Genomic DNA, 20,765 nt, shown 5'->3' on the forward strand with positions numbered 1-20,765 from the left:
TCAAGCGGCTTCATAAAAAGCTCAAGTCAATCGATCGACTCGAGCGTGATTGACTCTGTAAGAACCCATTTGACGCAAAAGTATTCGAAACCGAAGCTAAACTCCAGAATTAATACAGCAGCTCCAAAAACTACGCTAGTTAACGAACAGTGTGCACTGTTCCCATTTCTGATGAGAGCTTTTGATCAAAAGATTGAAGGCCGGATTGAGGATGATTGAAACGCGCGTCAATCGTTTAACTCAAACCGCTTGATCGTTTAGAGGCCCTGCTGGGAACAATAATCCAGGGTGATATGAAATAATATACGTTTAAAAATTACTTTTTAAAGACAACACTTCTAAAGAATCCAGTGTCTCCAATGTTACAGATGCACACTGAATTTCTCATTTTATTTTCGAATATTAAAAAAATTAATTTTCAATTTTTTTAATATATAAAATTTTGTTTCAAAATTATTTATTCTATCAATTGATTCATTCATTCCCTCCGACTTCACACAAGTGTGCAAAATTTCAGATCAATTGGACAGGTAAAAGTGTGTCAAATGTCAGTTATAAGATTTGTAGCTGACAAAATTATTTTTTCTATTTTTTTTTAAATTGAATAAAAAAATTAGATCATTTATTTTAGCATTTGATTCATGCATTGTCTCCAACTTTACGCAAGTGTGCAAAATTTCAGAGCGATAGGATAAGTAGAAGTGTGTTAAATTTCGATTATAAGATTTGTAGCAGACAGACAGACAAACAAGAAGTGAAGTTAAAGAGATATTCTGGCATTGAACGCGATCGTGTCCATTTGCAGATGTGAATCAATCAACATAAGCTCAATTGACGTATTTTTCTGGTGAAAATTGAATTTTTTCTAATGTTTTTACGTCGCCTTAATCACATCTTTTCAATTGAAAAAAATTGCCATTTGAGGCCAACCTGTTGTTATTAGTCCAGAAAATGATCGCCAGTTTCTGCAACAAAAATATACCGTTATGTGTTTTGTATATGCAGAATTAGTCACAAATTTTCATAAAACATCGAACGAGTAGAAATGAATTGACCAAACCTTCATTACTGCATTTCTTCTAACAATAATTAATGCTCTGTGAGTCCGACTGAGGAAAGTCTAATTCTCAGCTCGGATTTTTTTTTTGTAGAAGGCCGTAGACTGATTTTCGGATAGATAAAACATAGAATAAATTTTCATCTAAATGCATTACCTAAATATTGATCGAAAAGAGGGCTAAATAGTTTCCACGTTGATTAAAATGATTGGATGTGCTATACTGATAAATGTGTTCTAAATTCATGTAAAGAAAAGAACACTTTTTGTCCTCATGTGATGGTGCCCTCATTTTGATGGCGACTTCGAATCTTAATTCCGCACCAAAGGATTCGGGCAACTCAGACGTCGTCCACCGCATGTAGATTGGGTCTCTATAAACAAAATTAGCGGAGCCTCACATACACGACATACATACGGCATTCACCAGATGCAAACGATCAGTCACATGCAGGCTATATCAGTCATACAGGTCATTTTTCGTCACAAGAAAACGATCACTTGTTCGCCACATGCAACCAATCACTTGTTCGCCATATGCAACCGATCACTTATTCGCCACATGCGCACGATTAATTATTCGCCATACACATGCGATCAATCATTCGCCACGTGCGAGTGATCACTTATTCGCCACCTGCGAGCGATCACATATTCGCCAAGTGCACACGATTAATTATTCGCCATACACATACGATCAATTATTCGCCACGTGCGAGTGATCACTTATTCGCCACGTCCACATGATTAGTTATTCGCCATATATATACGATCGAATATTCGCCTCCTGCAAACGATCAATTATTCGCCGCAATCGATTCAACTATATTCGTCAACTATTCGCCAATCAATCAACTATTCGCCACATACAAACGTACACGTATAACGATCATTTATCCGTCACTCAGGAACGACCGCAAAAATGCACTGGGAAAAACTGGTAACCCAGTCTGCTTTTCTTACAAGTTTAACTTTGATTACACGGGTCTGAAAAAATCTGAAAATTGTTTTTATTTCTGAAAAGGTGACTGTTTTTTTTACAACTCTTCTCTTTAACTTCACTTCTTGTTGTTTGTTTGTCTGGCTGTCTGTCTCTCTGCTACAAATCTTATAATCGATATTTAACACACTTCTACCTGTCCAATCGATCTGAAATTTGGCACACTTGCAGAAAGTTGGAGACAATGCATGAATCAATTGACAGAATAAATAATTTTATACATTAAATTAAATTTTTTTATTATTAAAAAATTTAGAAATAATTTCTTCTGCTATAAATCTTATAATCCATATATGATCATAAAAAAAATTTAGAAAAATATTTTTTTTTGATTCATTGTACATGTGTAACATCCAAGACACCGGATTCTTCAGAAGTAATTTTTAAACGCATATTGTTTTCAATTTTTTTTAATAATGAAAAATTTTTTTTTCTAATTTATAAAATTATTTATTCTGTCAATTGATTCATGCATTGTCTCCAACTTTACGCAAGTGTGCAAAATTTGTCGACCTGTCCTGTGTGTCAAATATCGACTATAAGAATTGTAGCAGACGACAGAAAAACAAACAACAAAAATTGAAGTTAAAGAGAAGTATTGTAAAAGGACTTTCACCAGCAACCATTCCTGCAACTCATCATATTTTAGTATTTTGCTATATATGTGTATTTTTGTTTGAATAAATGATCTCATTTAGTGAAAAAACGTATTGCTTTTAGCTATCTTTCGAAATGATGTTTAGTATTTACTACTAAAAAATTGTTCGTTTCGTGAGGAAATACATTATTTTAGTACCGAGTGATGGGATGGTAAAGTGCAAGTTTGGAAATAATTTTCAGCGCATTTTCTTATTTATGGAAAAATGCCCTATTGTGCTTGTAATGTCCGTCCGTCCGTGACTTCACGATTTCGTCGACGAGAAAATGCACTAGCTGTCACTCACTGCAGTTAGTACTGAGTTATATTTTCTAATCCTTTGTTGAACGAAGACCTGCGGTAATCGAAACACTAGTTGGAAGTGATTTGCTTGCACCAATGGTAATTCCGGTTAAATTGTGAACGCTGCAGCATACGTTTCCTCGAGACCATGACGGTTTGCACTGCCCCGGTTTACGTATCTTAGGTGCACGAAAATGTAGGCATTTCGCTTAATCTAACAATTATACGAGGAAATGTCAACGAATGCTCGCAATACTATGCCTGTAAGCGAGCAAGGATAGGTTAAAAGCATAAATTAAGAAAGTGAGATTATTGGCAAAATCAGGTAAGCTTTTCAAACTTGATATGCGCAAGATACATTTCTGACTGGCTCGAAAATTACAGATCATTTTGTAGAATAATTTAAAGAAAGGAGAAATTAGAAGTATCTAATGCCGCTTATATAATGAACATATTTACGAATCGATCATCAAGAGCAATAGTAGTGTAGCATTGAAAAGAGAAACTGAGAATAGATTGGTCGCGCTCGCGGATAATAAATTGGAGAGCTTTGCAAGTTTACTAGACAATATTACTAAAAGCAACAGAGAAAAGGTTTGTACTTCTTGTCTCTTTTAATTAGCAAGTTTATTATAAGCAACTACTGGCCCACAAAAATTGTATAATACTCGAGATATATTGTCACTTTAGGACTTTCAGCTAATTGTCAGCCCAAAATCATTCACATTATGACCATTTGCCATTTTCTATACGCCGTACAGAATTCAAAACCATTTAAAAAGTTTTTAGTACTCAAACTTTTCATACTAGGACCGTGACACGCTGTATTTGCAATAAAATGAACCTGTTTTATTACAACGTATTAAAAAAAATCTCGCACATCTAAGGAGGACCGTGCGTCGCAGTACGGGTTGCAAATGTAGTAAAGCATTCATTAATATTACAATAATGCAACAGTCAAAAAGAAAAATAATTACAGATAAAAATATACTTGCTGTGTTTAACAGCAAGATAATACTTCCCTTCATTAGCAAACGCGTGTCAAAATATGCTTATTTGGAGGTTGATGCATCATCTGCAAATAACCATCACTTACAATAACAGACATATATATATAATACATATACAAAGATGAATAGATCACACATAACATGAATAAAATAAACATTACCAAGCTGAGCGTCTGTGTGATCATATCACAAAAGCCTTTTCTGACATAAATTATACCACACAACTGTCGATCGATAACACAATTAGATCCTTAGGTACGTCTCTGCAACTGCAATGACGAAAAATAACAGAGCCGTTAAAAATTCACCCATCAATAAACCAATGATCACATATTAATATGTACCAAAACTTCAAGCGCAATAAACTTCAAGTACAAAGAATAGCCTGCGCACACATAATCGCATAAAATTTACAACCAACACTGGCCTTGTACGTCAAGTCACATAAAATGTGCTTTCATTGCTGTATTCTCGTATAATTGAAAGTTATTACGCAATAATTACAATATAATAAAACTCAAGACGCCCACAATGGCCTCACTGTATAAATTAGAGCGGCAGCAATAAGGTTCACACTTACGGCCTCAGTCCTCTTCAATCACAACTGACATGGTAACTCAAAACTCCCCGTTCTCCTGTAGCCATAAGTAAAAAAAAAAAAACGTGACAGTTTGTGTTGCTGTCCCTACAGTAGTACAGTTGAATGGCGCTCTAAGATATTGTGGGCATTTTTCAAGAAATATAGATATTAGGCATTGGAAATGATGATTTCATCAATCAAGACTTGGTATATCAAACTGTAAAATAAACTTTTGTTTAGAGATAGAACTTTATCCAAACACTCCCTTTACAAACAATAATATACCTACCATTAACATGTGAAGTTATTATAATAAGGCCATTATTAGTCACATTGCAATACTTTTGTCTAATAATGTAACGTCTACAATACGCATGATATATATTAAAATTTAATGGCTTTGTATACATGTGTGACATATGTTCAGTGGTGTTATTCTATGCCCAAGAAGCATCAAAAAATATTGTAATATAATAGCATAGAAAAATAATTTTCATTATCCGACGAAATTCATGAGAGAACGGGTTAAGAGTAGCTGTTGAACACACTGGCTGGTGGCAACGAACCACAAGACAATCACACGGTATAGTGCTTAGACCACTAAAAAAGTAAATACCAATACTACGATGTCTATTGAATTTTTTAAGCAACGTATCACATAGAAGCCATCTCATAGAAGCTAAAGATTCTTAAAAAGCATAAGATATTCACACAATAGGTATCGAATTCGATTCAATAAAAATTACACTAGAGATAGAAATAAAAAATTTTCATCATGTCTTTAAATCATATTGATAACAGAACAAATAACGAATAAAATTTTTACACACCTGAAGTAAATAACTAGTATTATAGATTAATTTCTAAATTACACATAAAAATAACAAATAATACACATAAAACTCGTGAATAGTCAACGAACCAACTTCATTAACTCTACGTCATGGAATGTAAGCCAATTGAGACGCTCGTACCTTCCAGTTGATTATCATTGCAATGGTAAAAAGTTAATCACAGAGTTGAACAGATTTTGTCCAATGAGCAAATTGATTTAAAATATAAGATCCATATGTCAGGCTTGTATGATAAGCCAGTGTAAACTTGGTCCACCTAGAACCTAACAATAGTTTCACCAACACCGAATTGCCATTGAATGATAAATCTCCTTCCAATAAAGGAGGTCGATGAAAAGGTAAGAAAAAGTTCAACGTCTTTAAACCATCATGCGACTTGTTTTGTTTTTCGAGTGTAATCTTTATGTAAATTCTTAAGAATGTCCCAGAACATAAGACATAAGAAGCTGTGTGGACCAATCCTGAGGTAGACTGCCGTCCAGCCCTTGTATAGGGCCAAAGGTCCTTCTTTCTTGACGATCTTGAAGATGCAATCGCCCAGGTTTCTGTAAAGAAGTCCTTTGCCTTGTGCATTCACTCCTGAAATGTAAATATTTAACTAAATTTCATTTAAATATTGAACTAAATTTCCATTCAGGAAAAATTTCCAGAAAATTCCTAAATAAAATAGAAAAATACTTCTTAAAGACAAGAACTATGTATGAAGTAATAATATTTATAATAGCTGAAGCAATATCCCCCTCCAAAAAATCCTAAAATGTATATACCGGTATATCAAATATATACATGTTAATTTCACCATAAGTTTATAACAGGAGAATTACAAGAAAATAGTCATTACACTCAGTTCATTCACAATTTAGTTTGAAACATAGTAGAAAATTATTGATGAATCGAGTGAATTTATAATAATTCTATTTGCTTAAGTAGTGTTGAAAAATGATTTAAGTGCAAAGGAAATTGTATAAAAAATCATAGAAATATTTTACTTTATAGACCAACCATGCATACTGGAAGGTTCTTCATAGTATCCCCAACCTTTTTGAGTCCATAGTGATGAATAATGCTGCATAGTGATGAATAATGTTGCATAGTGATGAATAATGTTCTTACGGAACACAAATGGCTCTAAAACTTGATTCTGGCCCAACAATAATTTATTTGCTATAAAGATGAGAAAAAATTCTATTGTTAACAACAGAAAACCAGGCTCTAGTGTGCCACATTAACTAAAAAAACTGCCTTGCAAGGGGACTACAGCATTACCCGAATATTACATCCAACAAAGTTGGTAAAAACAAAGTTTTTGCCAACTTTCTTGCCAACAAAACTAGTTGGCAACAATGACTGAAAAACTGACTTCCACAAAACGCTGACTGGCTTTACCTTGGTTGTACAACCTAGTGGAGAGGACATCAAAAGGCGCCATGCTTGCCGTGACTGCCATGCCACTCAGCATGGCTCCTGCCAGTGCATTGCTCCAGGAGTTCATTGGACACACCTGAGGGGGCAACAAAAATAGTTAATTAACACTAGTGAATCAAATTTAAAGCAACTGAAAAATAATAATGTAAAATTATAAGCTAATTATTAGTTGTAAAAATAATTTATCAACCATAATGGGTTCAGGATTCTATTTTTTTATATTTTGCATGGTTTTAATACAGATAAAAAATAGGATAAAGTACAATGTATCACCGGCAGCCATTATGACGACTATAAAATTTAAACAGCAAATGAGCCTCACTCCGGCATTGTGCAGAGCATCACGACACTTGCTGTAGGTGAGAAGTTGCGCACCAGAACCAATCCCCACACGAAAAATGGATGTGAAAGCTCCACGATAAAGGCCAAGCACGCCACCTTTGTGGACTGCATTCCGCAAAGCTCCAAAAACATCTTGGGACAATGATCAAAAATATTTTATAATAATATAAAATATTAACACATCAATCATTCATACATTAGTAAAATCACGATTGAGAAAAACCATAGTAGTACTTCTAAAAATTGTATGCCCTCATATATTTAACTTAAACTTTTAATATGCATCAACCAGATATCAAATAAAAGTAAGAGAATATTTCGAAATTGCTGAGAATTACAGGGATATTGTACAATCATGTAGACAATATTAAAGCAAAATTTATACCTCTCCAGTGTTAAATACATGGACAAAAACTCTTTCAAATCCAAACCTAACTTAATTATAAAACTTGACATGTTTAACATAAGCTCACTAGATTCACCCCTTGACAATATTACCTAAATACATAAAATAAATTTGAATATAAAATAATTTACAGAACAGCTACTAGCACTGAAAACATAATTCTGAGCTTTCAACCTGAGTCAACATGGCCTAATATATGAAATAAGTAGAAAGTATGTCACATGAATAAAATTATACAGAGAGGAAGAGATTAAATTTCTGTTCACATAGTGTGTCTCAAAGTTCAACACATACTAAGAATATGTAAATTTGAGAAATTATATAACGTGGTAATGACCAACTTTGATGATGATGTTGTGTACCAACAGCAAGTTTTGGGTCTGCTTGGCTCTGTAGTTGCACTTTAGCCTGAATAATAAAAAAAAATCATTGAGCACATTTACACATTGGAAACTATTTCAGTTATTTTCATATCAGAGACAGAGACAGAGACAAGCAAGCATTCTTAGGGATGATAATTTAGATAAAGCTTTGCTCAGCCTTGATAAAATCTTCACAAATTGATGTATTGGACAGAAATAAAACCCACCATGTACAAAGGACTTGAAATGAAGCCACTTAAAACTCCCACTGTAGCCCCACCAGCTGCACACTTCAGGCTTGACAACTTGCCATCACTATCATTCAGGAAGCCATTCACTTGTAGTTTCTCATACAGAGATAATCTGGTGCCATTCATGACAATCTGGCAAACAATAATTGTCTGGAGTACAGTTTTAATTACCATAATTAGATTATAAACTCCAATATTTAAAAGTATTTTCATGATTCTTCTCAATTAACTGTGCAAATTTCTTCACAATTTAATATAATTCAAACCTAAGGCTCATTAATTACACTTGGATCCACTTCCTATTACATAGGTATATTGATTTTTATGAATCTTAAAACACAAAATACTATGAATTATACAACAAAGAATTGAAAAATTCAAGACTATGAAATCAATAATTGAACTTATCTCATCACTAACTTGGTAGCAAGAAGCAGGCCACACTCCACGCTGCAGTCCTCGTATACCTTCAGCCTTAAAAAGAGATTAAATCGGTAATAAATGCAAATAAATAAATGATCCAAGATTTTTCAGCTCTAAATTAAAATATTCAAGATAAATAAATAATCTGGCAGCTCATCATACATATTTGATACATATTTGAAATATCTTATACATATTTGAAAATTTGAAAATTTTAATTTTGCTGTTCTATAACTTCATCAACTTAAGGCTTTAAAAGTAAGTTATTCACACAGGCTATTAATTATGTATTATGATCTCCAGTTACCACAACACTGAATGTTTGCATTTCAACAAGAATCAATTTAAACTCAGTCATAAATATAATGTACTTAGGTAGTACAAAGGAATTTCAATGTGCATTAACTGTTTCAAGAAGAACCAATAACAATTCATAGACAAGATATGCTATTGTTTTTAGAGTGCAGAAACTTATGCAGCAAAGTTCAGAAAACTTGATATTTTCATTAAACATTATAATTTGTGTTTCGCATATTTTTGTTGTATTAAAAGCCCATGGCTTCAATTACATGTCTTTGTTCAATCTTACATTTTGCAACTTTGAGTACGTACATAAGCTGACAAAATGCAAACAGAAATTTTGCCATTGGGTCCTCTCCAAAAAGTACTGGTTGTAGGAAATCAAATTGTTACTCTAATGTTGAATTAGCATAAAATACAATCTAACTTAGTACCCAACATGACTTTGGAGCAGTGAAATTTTTTATTCACGGAACATAGTATGACTTATGACTATGAGGTACAAGATATCAGTAAAAGAAGCAGCTTTTCAGTATTGATTGAATTGCAGCAATCAGTGCTCAAGCTTGTGCATAGTGGTTGATTGTACATGGATTACCTACATATAGACACACATATCCATCATACACAACAGAAAGTCTTTTGTGGTTGACACTTTCAACAGACAGAAAAATTTTGTGTATAACATAAAATTTGAGAGAAAACTTTGTATGCTTTGGTGGCATGATCTACTTAAAAATACAAAATGCATGCAAATGCTTCTAATTACAGGACCCTACACCAGCATTTCATTCAAAACTATTTTTGGCCCATTAAAATCAGAAAAATGGTAAACCAAAATTTTCTTACTAAAATGAAACAACAAATGCTCATGAATTAATTTTCAAGCCATAACCTTCTCTTTTCTTGCAAAATTAGTGTAAATGATATATATTAGTAACAATAGAGACCCAGAAAAAAATTAGAAAATACCCAGTAGTGCGCATCACAATATTTTGGAATGCAACATCAGTGCTGACTCATGAATAAAAATAGTAAATGATATAAAAATCCCAACCAACTAATCTAAATTATTAACAAATGCAGTGCACTTTCCTTGAAAGAAATACCATGTATCAATGATGAGAGTTGATTAATGTAATAAGGATACCTAAATTGAATATAACAAGGGCTGCTGCTACTTATAACTACAATCCTGAACTAGATTTTGATAATGACCATGAAAAATCAGTTTGGTGACATGTCATTAATATTTTGTGAATATTGTTGTTGAAGACAATGTATTTTTTGCTTTAAAGTCATTTCATCTTTCCTCACTTTGATTCCAGGTTGCTCTGTTAGTTTTTTTGCCTTCTAGTCTGGCATTTGGGAGGTCATTCTCAAAGCAAATTCTATCAGCAAAGCCTATATCAGCTATCTCAAAAATCCCTCAATTTTCATCAAATTCTGATTTAATCAATAACATTTTCAACATTATTTTTTTTTGTTCCATACAATTTGTCATAGCAAATTTTAAAATTAGTTTCAATTAAATTGGTATGTTGGCACTACTGTCTCCATTAATTGCAAAGTTACACACAATCTTGATGCATATAATCAACTAACTGACTTAATTAACACAGCAGTGTGATGCACATCATCACAGTTTGCTATAATTTTTTTCAGTTTGAATGAGAAGGTTGATAATGGCAGAACATTCACAACCCAATCTTTGACCAAAATATGAATGCTTAGCTTGACAATTATTGTAAATGCTCAATCACTCATATCATAGGCTTATGTATCAAATTGAATTTGACAAATCAAATTTAAAATTTAATCCATTGTAATGCAGCCAATGTTTTAATATATAGTTTATTTTCTCAGACAATACTTTAGGCTACTCCTACACTTGTTTTACAACGGCATTCATATATTTTCTCAGAATCTGGCATTGAAAGTTGAATCGTGAATGAAGACAGTGCAGTGTAGGTACTTTTGAATTGATGTTGAAATAAAATTTAAAAAGTTGCACAATGACACAATACTCCTGTTTCTATTAGCTTCCATAGTATTGTAACTTGAATAAAGTGATTGAGTAGTAGAAATGGCATTGTTTTCTCAATTATATACCGTCAACCGGGGCTACTCGGGACAGATTTGAACGATTAGTTTTAAATAACAGTTAATAACTTCTTACGATGGAACATTTCATAAACAAGTTTAGTCTCATTNAGAGATATTTTACAAATTTTTTAACTGAAGAATGGGTTAAAATTCATTTGGAAATGATTCAAAATTTGTTTGAATCAATACCGTGCAGAATTGAGAATGTAATTGCCGTAAAAGGTGGACCTATACCAAAATAAAATTATATTTTTGGGATTTGTAAGGCATTTCTCTTATTTTTTTATCACTGTATGTCAATGGATAAATGATGGGTTTGCCATTCATGGCTTAGTGTTAGGTTGCAGCTGCATTGGATTAACCATTTCAATTCTAAACATACCATAGAATAAAAATTTTAATAACACACATTACAATGTAAAGTAATTTGAATAGTGCACATTACTGCCAAACATCCCAATAGACTTCTGCGTCTCGAAATAATTTTCTCGAAATGAACCGGAACAGATGAAACGAGACGCGAAAATTCTGGAAAAAAAATAATGGGACAGAGGGTAAAATTTGTCCCGGAATAAACGTATGAACCGAGACAAGACTTCTGTCCCAGACCTGGAGGCAAATCAGAGTCTGTCCAGTCAGCTGATGTCACCAGCTACAGCTAGTATGGCCTCCTCCAAACCATCATAGAACAAAAATTAAAAAAAACATGCTTTTNTTTTCAAGATTGGTGAATTTCTGATTTTTACTCCAATATCATGGCTCTATAATCACATAATTGCAGTAAATTTGCTCTCAAGAAAACACTACGGTAGTGTCATGCATTAAGCTTTGCTCAGAAGCTTGCAAATAAATTTGAAAAAAAAAATTTGAACTTCCATTTTTCAGTAGCATGGTTCTGCATAAAATTCATTCACACCTAAATTTTTATGTTGACAGACCTCATTGTAGTTGCTGTCATGTTTTACTATAAACATTTGACCATTTGAGCTGACCATTTGACTTTTAATTGCAGTTCCTATTGAAGGAATGTCATTTAGGGCATGCAAAAGCTGCTGCTCATTGCTTAGGAGACATCAATGACATAGACAAATGAGTTGTTGCACTGATAATGAATACAACAAACTGCATATGAACACTGAAGAACAAAATAAGTTTGTTCTGCTTGCAGTAAAAAACTATTGACAAAATCATCTGAACAAAAACAAGTCAATGCTGATGCATCAAAACTAAAGAAAAAAAAAACTTGCTTAACATACAGTAATTGGTTATGACATATAATATAATAGCAAAGTTGATTTTACAACACTTCTCCTTAACTTCACTTCTCGTTTGTTTATCTGTCTGCTACAAATATTATAATATATGTTTAACACACTTCTACTTGCCCAATCAATCTGAAATTTTGTACACTCGCGTAAAGTTGGAGACAATGAATGAATCAATTGACAGAATAAATAATTTTGAAAATTAAAAACATTTCAATTACAAAAAAAAAATAATTTTGTCTGCTACAAATCCGATAACCACCATAATTTCCCAACCCATTGGATCAAAGTAATGCCTAAGAAGGTGAATGTAATGTTGACATATTTAGCAGCATTTTTATATGATACTTTAATTTTTTTATTAGTATTGCACAAGTGTTCAACAAATTTTGAACAATACCTATTTAAATAAAATCCAAAAAGGTATACTACTGGTTTTTCTAATAGATAAATACCGTATATAAAAGTTTCTTTACATTGCAGGATGTTTATACATATCTGTCCCCATTTTTTTTTTTTTTTTTGTTTGGTATGCCCGGTTAGACAAGATGGATGACCAGAGTCCAGGTAAAAACTTCTAGTTCTAAACCAAGTTCAAAAATTATCGCTGTACAGATTGTTAGACAACTGAACCAAACTCTAAAAATCAACTGCTAATTGCAAGAACTACATCCTAAAAATGGCAAGAGAGTCATGGTTTCCAGTTGGCAAGCAGATATTTTTCACTTCTCAGTAAATACCCAGTTGAAGGTCAGTAGATATTTCTCGCTACTCCGTAAATAAGCAATTGTAGGTCAGTAATTAAAGGCTGTTCAGATGGCAGGCAACTAATTAATTAAAGCCATTGTAAGTCAAATAAATAAATTTGATTATTAACCTAAATGCATACAAAAATATGACAATAGATATTTTAAAATATACCTTTATTGTATCAACAGCTCCTTGTAGAACATTTTTGTAGACTTTTTGGTATTCTCCAGATGCCTTCAGTTCCCCTTGAAGTTGTAGTCTTGTTTTGAGGACATCCAAAGGATTGGTTATTATCACTGCTCCAACAGCTGCTACAGAACTAATCAGAAAATCCATATTTTTTTTAATGGCACCTAACTAAAAGATACAACATAAACCATAATTCATTTTCAAATGTATCGAAGACTTTGTATTAATACTAAATGTTAGTATCAAAAGCTCCTAAGTGAAAGTGTGGATTAATTTCATATGCTATTCCTAAGGTGCCAGGCGCAACATAAAAGCCTCCCAAATAACTCCTGGGAATGGGGCAATAAGGGGGACTTGAAATAAAACTTAATTTTAAAACGTTTGAAGTATGCAGAGTGTACTTATCCATTACTAGAGGTACTCTGAAGTCCTCCTTTTCCTTTGTTGATGATGTAGAGGTAGAATAAATGACATTTTCTGTGATTTTTACTTGTTTTTCTTTTATTGATATTATATTATCATATACATACATTACCGCTTTATTGATGCGATATTACCATATCCATGGACATGCCATTGAGCATTGAAAACAACCTTGTCCACTGCACGCTTCATATCAGCAGCAGTATAGCATTTCTTCCAAATCTGTAAGCTTACAGGATGGCTTGTAATTTCACATTATTTTAATCGGGTCAAGTGAATTCATTATAATAATACAAGATTTTAAAAAACAAATGTAAAACAGACAGGAATATTTTAGTGACAACCATCACATTTTTTGGAGAAATAAATCATAGTTTAGGTTGATTACTTTTCATTCTATGTTGCCCGGTGCACAATTCTATCAAGACATTCTATGCATAATTTTGTGACGACCAATGATGCATTAATTTTTCGTGAATTGAAATTTTTTTCACTGAGCAAGGTAATTTCAGATAAATGTGATCAAAAATCTTTGTTGTTAATTTATTTTTTGTTAACTGGAGCCTTTGCTAACCAAGGTTCTACTGTGAATGCATTTTTTGGGGTGTCTCTTATTACCCCATTGTGCAGAAATGGCCCTTTCTTATGTGGAATGAGCTATTTTTAAAAAATTGCAAGCTGCTTTTATAATGTCTAAGTGAAATTATTTTTGCTGAGCAAGGTAAATGTAATCAAAAATCTTTGTTGTTAATTTATTTTTTGTTAACTGGAGCCTTTGCTAACCAAGGTTCTACTGTGAATGCATTTTTTGGGGTGTCTCTTTTTACCCCATTGTGCAGAAATGGCCCTTTCTTATGTGGAATGAGCTATGCAAATTCTGTCAATCACGTTTTTAAGCCAACACCAGTGGCTGTATGCAACTTCTATGGAAGTAAAATTTTTTAATACAACAAATATTTTTTTGCTACAGACTTTAGTACTCTACCAAAATCTCACTATCACTTTTTTGGGAGATTTTTTAGAGGTAGTAACTGTATGATTTATCATCTTGCTTTATGCTACATAGATAGGAAAAATTTTGAACTTTACACCACTTACCACTATTTTTAATTTTGCAATATTCCAATTTGTTTAGTTGCTACAACATTTCTATGAAATGTTGGAGATCTGTACCAATTTACCCTGCCTGTCCCTTATTGCCCCATTTGATGCTGACAGTACTGGTCTACTTACAGGACTCAAAAATAAACTTGGAGAAGGGCAACAAAAAATTTTCTCCTTTACCACTATGAATTTATTGTTTAAATGTTAGGAACTTAAAACATGACATTTTTGAATGGCAATGCTATTATGCTACTACTAAGACTAAGAGAGTCTTAAGAGAGTAAGAGTGGGAGTAGGATGGTAGCAGAGTAAATAAGCAGACTAGCAGTTACTTTGGAAGAAATTAGTCAAAACAGAAGGTTATCAATAAGATAACACGTGATAAGGAAAACCTAATCAAGTAACATGGCCAGAAAATGTGTTTCCCTCTATCAGCTCTATGCCAATATCATGAATATGGATTGGAATTGGGGTGCGTGGTGACCTCCAGTCACGACCTTGAAATCGGTCATACATGCTGCATAAAAGCTCTTTTTACTAGCATCAAAAAAGTAGAAGTTCACACTCCTATGTTAAAAACAGTTCAACTAAAATGTATTCACAGCAATCCTAAGAAAAAAAAGCAAAACACGTAACAATTTTGCTATGCAACATCCTAAAAAAAAGCAAACAACATACCAAAATAATTTTGCACAGTCACATTTGTCTTCCCACCCTCTCCTCTCCACTCCTCAAGACCCCACTCTTATCATCCTTCTTCTCTCCCTCATCCTCCACACATTTTCCAAATATCTCTTCACATTCTCAAACATAGCCACAGTTGCTCCCTCAGGCAGACCCACAATCATTGCCATCCACTCTTTGCTTGTTATCTCATACCCCATGCTGTTAATCTTGACTCTCTCATTCAGAATCACCTCCACCATAGACAGTCCCTCTCTCTCACACACCCCACATTCCATGGACAAGTGCTCCACAGTTTCCTTCTCATCCCCCATCACACATAAAACATTTATCTTCCCTCCACTCCTTCCACCTGTATGTATGTCCATTCACATCTAGCGCCCCTGCCCTAACACAAAACAGAAGGTCCCCACCTCTACCACCATCATACATACATTCATATTTTGGCATCACTTTCATCTGATAGTCTTAGAGTGTCCTTATCCTCCATTCCTTGCTTCCACATGCTCAGCTATAGTCTTTCACTTGCTTATTTATCTCTCTTTTCCACTCTTTTTCCTCCCACTCTATACCAATTGCACCCCGTACTGTCACCACCCATTCGTCCTTTGGCCCAGTGGGCCTTTGGCGCACCCATGCTTCATGCATACCACACTTACGCATACATCTTTCGTGCCCAACCTTCATTGTCTATTCGCTCCTGTCTCACTTTATACCTCAAAACTGCTCTCATTCTTCTTTCTTTAAAGGTACTCCATCCCATGTCTCCTCTCAGGGCCTATACCCCAGTCCACCTGGGGGCTCCTAGTGTCAATCTCGCCACTCTATTCTGTACCAATTCCAATTTATATAGCTCACTATCACTATATGCTATCACATCCAAACCATACATAATACTAGGCACTGCCACACTCTTCCACAATTCCCTCAATACTGGTTATACTGCATACTTACTCACTCTCACTGTTGCTGCACTTCCAAGTATACTCAACCATTGGTTCACCTTGCTTGAATTTGCGGCCTTTGTTCACTGACATCCTTCACGGTCCACACACATCCCTAAGTACTTATACTCGTTTGTCTTAACAATTTCATTCCCTCAACATCCACACTCTGCTCATATCCTCAATCAATCCATTCACAACAAGTGCTTGGCTTTTCTCAGCACTGAATCGCACATTGAAGTCCCTCCCATGTGCAGTCACACAGGCACACAACCCAGCATACTCTGTGGTTCTTTACTATTTTCACTCATCATCACAGCATCATCAGCATACAGAAGAATTTTTAACCTTTTGCTGCCTACACGCACGTCGCACACAAACATCCATTCTCCTCTGTCCTCACCCTCATGGCCATCTCTTCTGTGTAGAGGTTGAAGAGAAGCAGAGACAGGATACAGCCTTGTTGTGCCCCTCTCCTGCTCATCACCCAGTGTATCTCTACATCCCCCAAGTCTATATTTTGCTCTAGTATTTACATACATACTTCTCACAAGCCTCACACAATTTTCACTCATTCCAATTTTTCCCAGTGTTTGACACATTAGCTCTCTATCCACCCGACACCTGGTCATACGCTTTTTCTATGTCTAGAAAAGCCAAGTACACTTTCTTTCCATCTCTTTTCATTCTCAACATATATATACATTATCTTCTACTCATCTGTCGTATCTTAAACCATTTTGCTTTTCATCAAACACTCTTCCGTTCTTCATACATCTTTGCATCCGCTCATCCATAACCGCACAGAAAATCTTAGCACTGGTGTCAGCAAGGTCAATCGGTCTTTAATTCTCAAGTTCCTTTTTGCTCCTGTAGGCTACCCTTGCAAACCAAGGTTACACAACTTTCATTCCACACATCAGGTACACTGTACACACTCATTTGTCCAAACATTGAAAAGATCAGTCAGTCTGACAATTGCACTCTCAACTCCATACTTATACATCTCATATGGTATCTCAACCATTCCAGCTGTCTTATTATTCTTCGGTTATTCTACCACTCATTTCACTTCCTCATTTGTAATTTCCTTGTCCATGCCACTCAGATTTTTATGTTTTTGTTTGGCGTAAATAAGTCATTCATCCCATTTCCACCAATTTCTTCTCAGAATTTCTTCACGGCCTCTGCTAACATTGTTCGTTCACGACGTTCAGTTACATGCACTCTTTCTACATTCAGCCTGCCCATCCACTCTCAGATCATTTTCACTCTTTTCACCTTTTAGGAATGCATACCAGTCGGCAGTCGCGCTTGTGTCCATCATGGTCCATGAGATAGATGATGGGACATTGGGACCCAAGCTAAGACAAATAGGTACAAGTAGATAAACCTTAAAAAGATCTGTGAATGATTTTGAGTATTAAGTAGAGAAATTCATTATGTAGGCTATTGAAGTATTGATAAGGCCGTTGTGCAATGTGCGGTGATGGCATGGCGCCATGGATGTACATTTTAAAATTGATATGGCGGATTATGGCCTATGCACAATGATCGGCATAGAATGATAGAAGTATGCACATTACAATCAATATGGCTGATAGCCTACATAACGAATGGCACAGACATTCACATGCATTCATTATGATTGCTACAACACCTACAAGTGATGGAAATTAGCACTCAAAAAAAGCACTCTAAGTGGGAGATAGGCTCTTTGCAGAATTACAGTGATGGACTGGGAGTTTGCATCGATTGTTCATGGTGATAAGACGTGTTGTGCCAAAGTGTTGAAAAGCAAAGTGCGAAAAAAAAATCAGAGTGTCGGCAAGATCTTCTGAAGGCGAAAATTTTGCCGATAATGCGTCGCCGTAGGTCTTTAATTCTTCGTTCACTCTCTGCAAAGTGGACACTCTGCACTGCTTCACTACTGGGAGGAGACACCTCCAACTGCCCTGCCTGGCCGCACATCTGCAAAGCTGTTGAAGAATTCATTGGCAAAACTCGTCAATTCCAGCCCTGAGACTTAATAAATAAGCAGATTACGGCAAGAATCACCTCTGGTGGAACACGCCGTCAACTAGTAGAAGATCAAGATCAAGTGATGGACTGATGGCCATTGTGTCAAACATGACTCATGAGATTGTTTAGAATCAGTTCATTTTTCATTTCCTTATCGCTTCAAGATTTAAACCATGATTTTGAGTATTAAGTAGAGGAATTTATTATGTAGGCCTACATTCTGCAAACTCAGTGCTAAGCCTTCAGGAAACCAATTTATTCCAAGACTAGTATGCAAAATTTCTAATAGACATACAAAAAAATTTTCAAGTCATAACATGGCATAAATTTCAGGCTTTTATTTTCAGCAAAGAATAGTTATTTTGACTAGACTGGTGAAAATAGATTAAAGAGGAAGTTGAAGACAAGTAGACCACACACCACTGACACCAGCTTCTGTTTAGTCTTAGCCTCTTAAGTGACCTTTGATCCATCCATTACAGATTATTGGGATGCAGGAGGTTGAAGAAGCTGGATTGGCTTGCCATGATTGCACGCTGCAATTGATAAGGGCCCATTGGCCCATGCACAATGATCAGCAGTACACAGAACGCACATAACATTTGACATGACATTACCAGCATCATCATACATAAAAAATTGGTTTAAATCTTATGTAAATGAGGAAATTAAAAATGAACTGATTCTAAAAAATCTCTGGTTTGTCACTATGCATGACAATGTGCAAGTGGCCCACGCCCAGACCAAGACTACCAACATGCACTGCTATTGAAGTATTGATAAGGCCGTTGTGCAATGTGCGGTCAAGTGATGGCATGGCGGATGATGGCGCCATGGATGTACATTTTAAAATTGATATGGCAGATTATGGCCTATGCACAATGATTGGCATAGAACGATCAACAATAGAAGTATGCACATTACGATCAATATGGCTGATAGCTTACACGACAAATGGCACAGAGCCACAGACATTCACATCAGTGGTATCCAGGATACTTTACTGGTCTACTTATGGGACTCAAAAATGAACTTGAAAGAGAGTCTAAAAAACTCTCTAGGTACTTTGCCACTATGTAAGTTCACTGTCAGTTCACATGCATTTATTATGATTGCTAGGAGTGATGGAAATTAGCAATAAAAAAAAGCACACTAAGCGGGGGATAAGGCCTAGGCTCTTTGCAGAATTGCAGTGATGGACTGATGGCCATTGTGTCAAACATCATGAAACATGAGATTGTTTAGAATCAGTTCATTTTTCATTTCCTTATCGCTTCAAGATTTAAACCAATATCTTATGTATGTTAATGCTGGTTTCCATGATACTTCACTGGTCTACTATGTTTAGATTTTAGAGCCATAGCCCATAGAAGCCTCAGCCTGGTCAGCCATGAGCCTGCACCCACTGCTCAAGTCAGTTTAGTCTTCACTCTTCAAGGACACTCAAGTCTTCACCCAGCATGCGCTTGCGGCTTACTTCCACATTTACCCCGACTCTCCACCCAAACAAACCTTTCCATACATCAGTAACATCACCTAAACCAGTGGTTCCCAAACTTTTTCAGGCTGGCGCCCCCTTTGGCTCCCTAGTGAATTTATAGCGCCCCCGGGCCCCCACAGACTGACAGTGACACTGTGACAGACATACGCCTCTTTCTTGAAATTTAGTACGCTGCAATTTTAAAAGATAAAGGTTAAACACAAATGTGTATTTCACAAAACTGGACTTATTGCCTGGTCCGTAATTTGCTAGGCATTTTAAGACTGAACATATGCTCTTGCATAGCTTCGTCTAGGCCTAGTCTGTTTTTGAAGACGTTCATACTCGGAGCGTCAACGATGCTATCAGCCTATCAGGTACAGGTAGGCTGTTCCACATGTCGGTGATGAACGCAGCCCTATGAAACTTGGAACATGTATTCATCGAAACCTAACGGTGATGTTCAGCTCGTATTTTTTTTTAAATTTCACCTTCATTCTTAAGTTACGCATATATTGCGAAACAGGCCGAAATTCGCAGTGTTCAAAGAATTTCTTCCAAACTATTGAACAGATTTGAACGAAATTTTGAATATACATTCACTTCTCGGACAAATTTACGGCCGGACCCGCGGCCGCAGGACTCCAAACATAGAAAAAAAACCTAGCCAATCAACGAAAACCTCGCATATTAGGTTCCATTAAACACACATTAAACAGGTTCCATTGAAAACACACAAAAAAACATAAAAAACACTAAGAAAACCTTTCCGGCCGTAAATTTGTCCGAGACCTGTTAAGAGTTATATTTGTGGCCAACGGCACCGCTCCTCCCTCTAACAGGCACCC

At 35.2% G+C, this 20,765-nt stretch overlaps 1 protein-coding gene across 1 annotated transcript; it reads right to left on the reverse strand.

Annotated features, from left to right (window-relative positions):
• Positions 1-3,542: 3,542 nt before the first annotated feature.
• On the reverse strand, positions 3,543-13,614 carry LOC108671159 (solute carrier family 25 member 35-like). Its single transcript, XM_018158644.2, has 7 exons — positions 13,243-13,614; positions 8,648-8,701; positions 8,204-8,359; positions 7,956-8,022; positions 7,189-7,340; positions 6,828-6,942; positions 3,543-6,020 (listed from the first exon to the last, which is right to left on the reverse strand). The coding sequence occupies exons 1-7, from the start codon at positions 13,405-13,407 to the stop codon at positions 5,809-5,811; spliced, it is 921 nt and encodes a 306-aa protein (XP_018014133.1). The 5' UTR covers positions 13,408-13,614; the 3' UTR covers positions 3,543-5,808.
• Between the last annotated feature and the right edge of the window lie 7,151 nt (positions 13,615-20,765).

This window comes from Hyalella azteca, unplaced genomic scaffold, assembly GCF_000764305.2.
Source record: "Hyalella azteca isolate HAZT.00-mixed unplaced genomic scaffold, Hazt_2.0.2 contig16118, whole genome shotgun sequence".
Lineage (NCBI taxonomy): Eukaryota > Metazoa > Arthropoda > Malacostraca > Amphipoda > Hyalellidae > Hyalella > Hyalella azteca.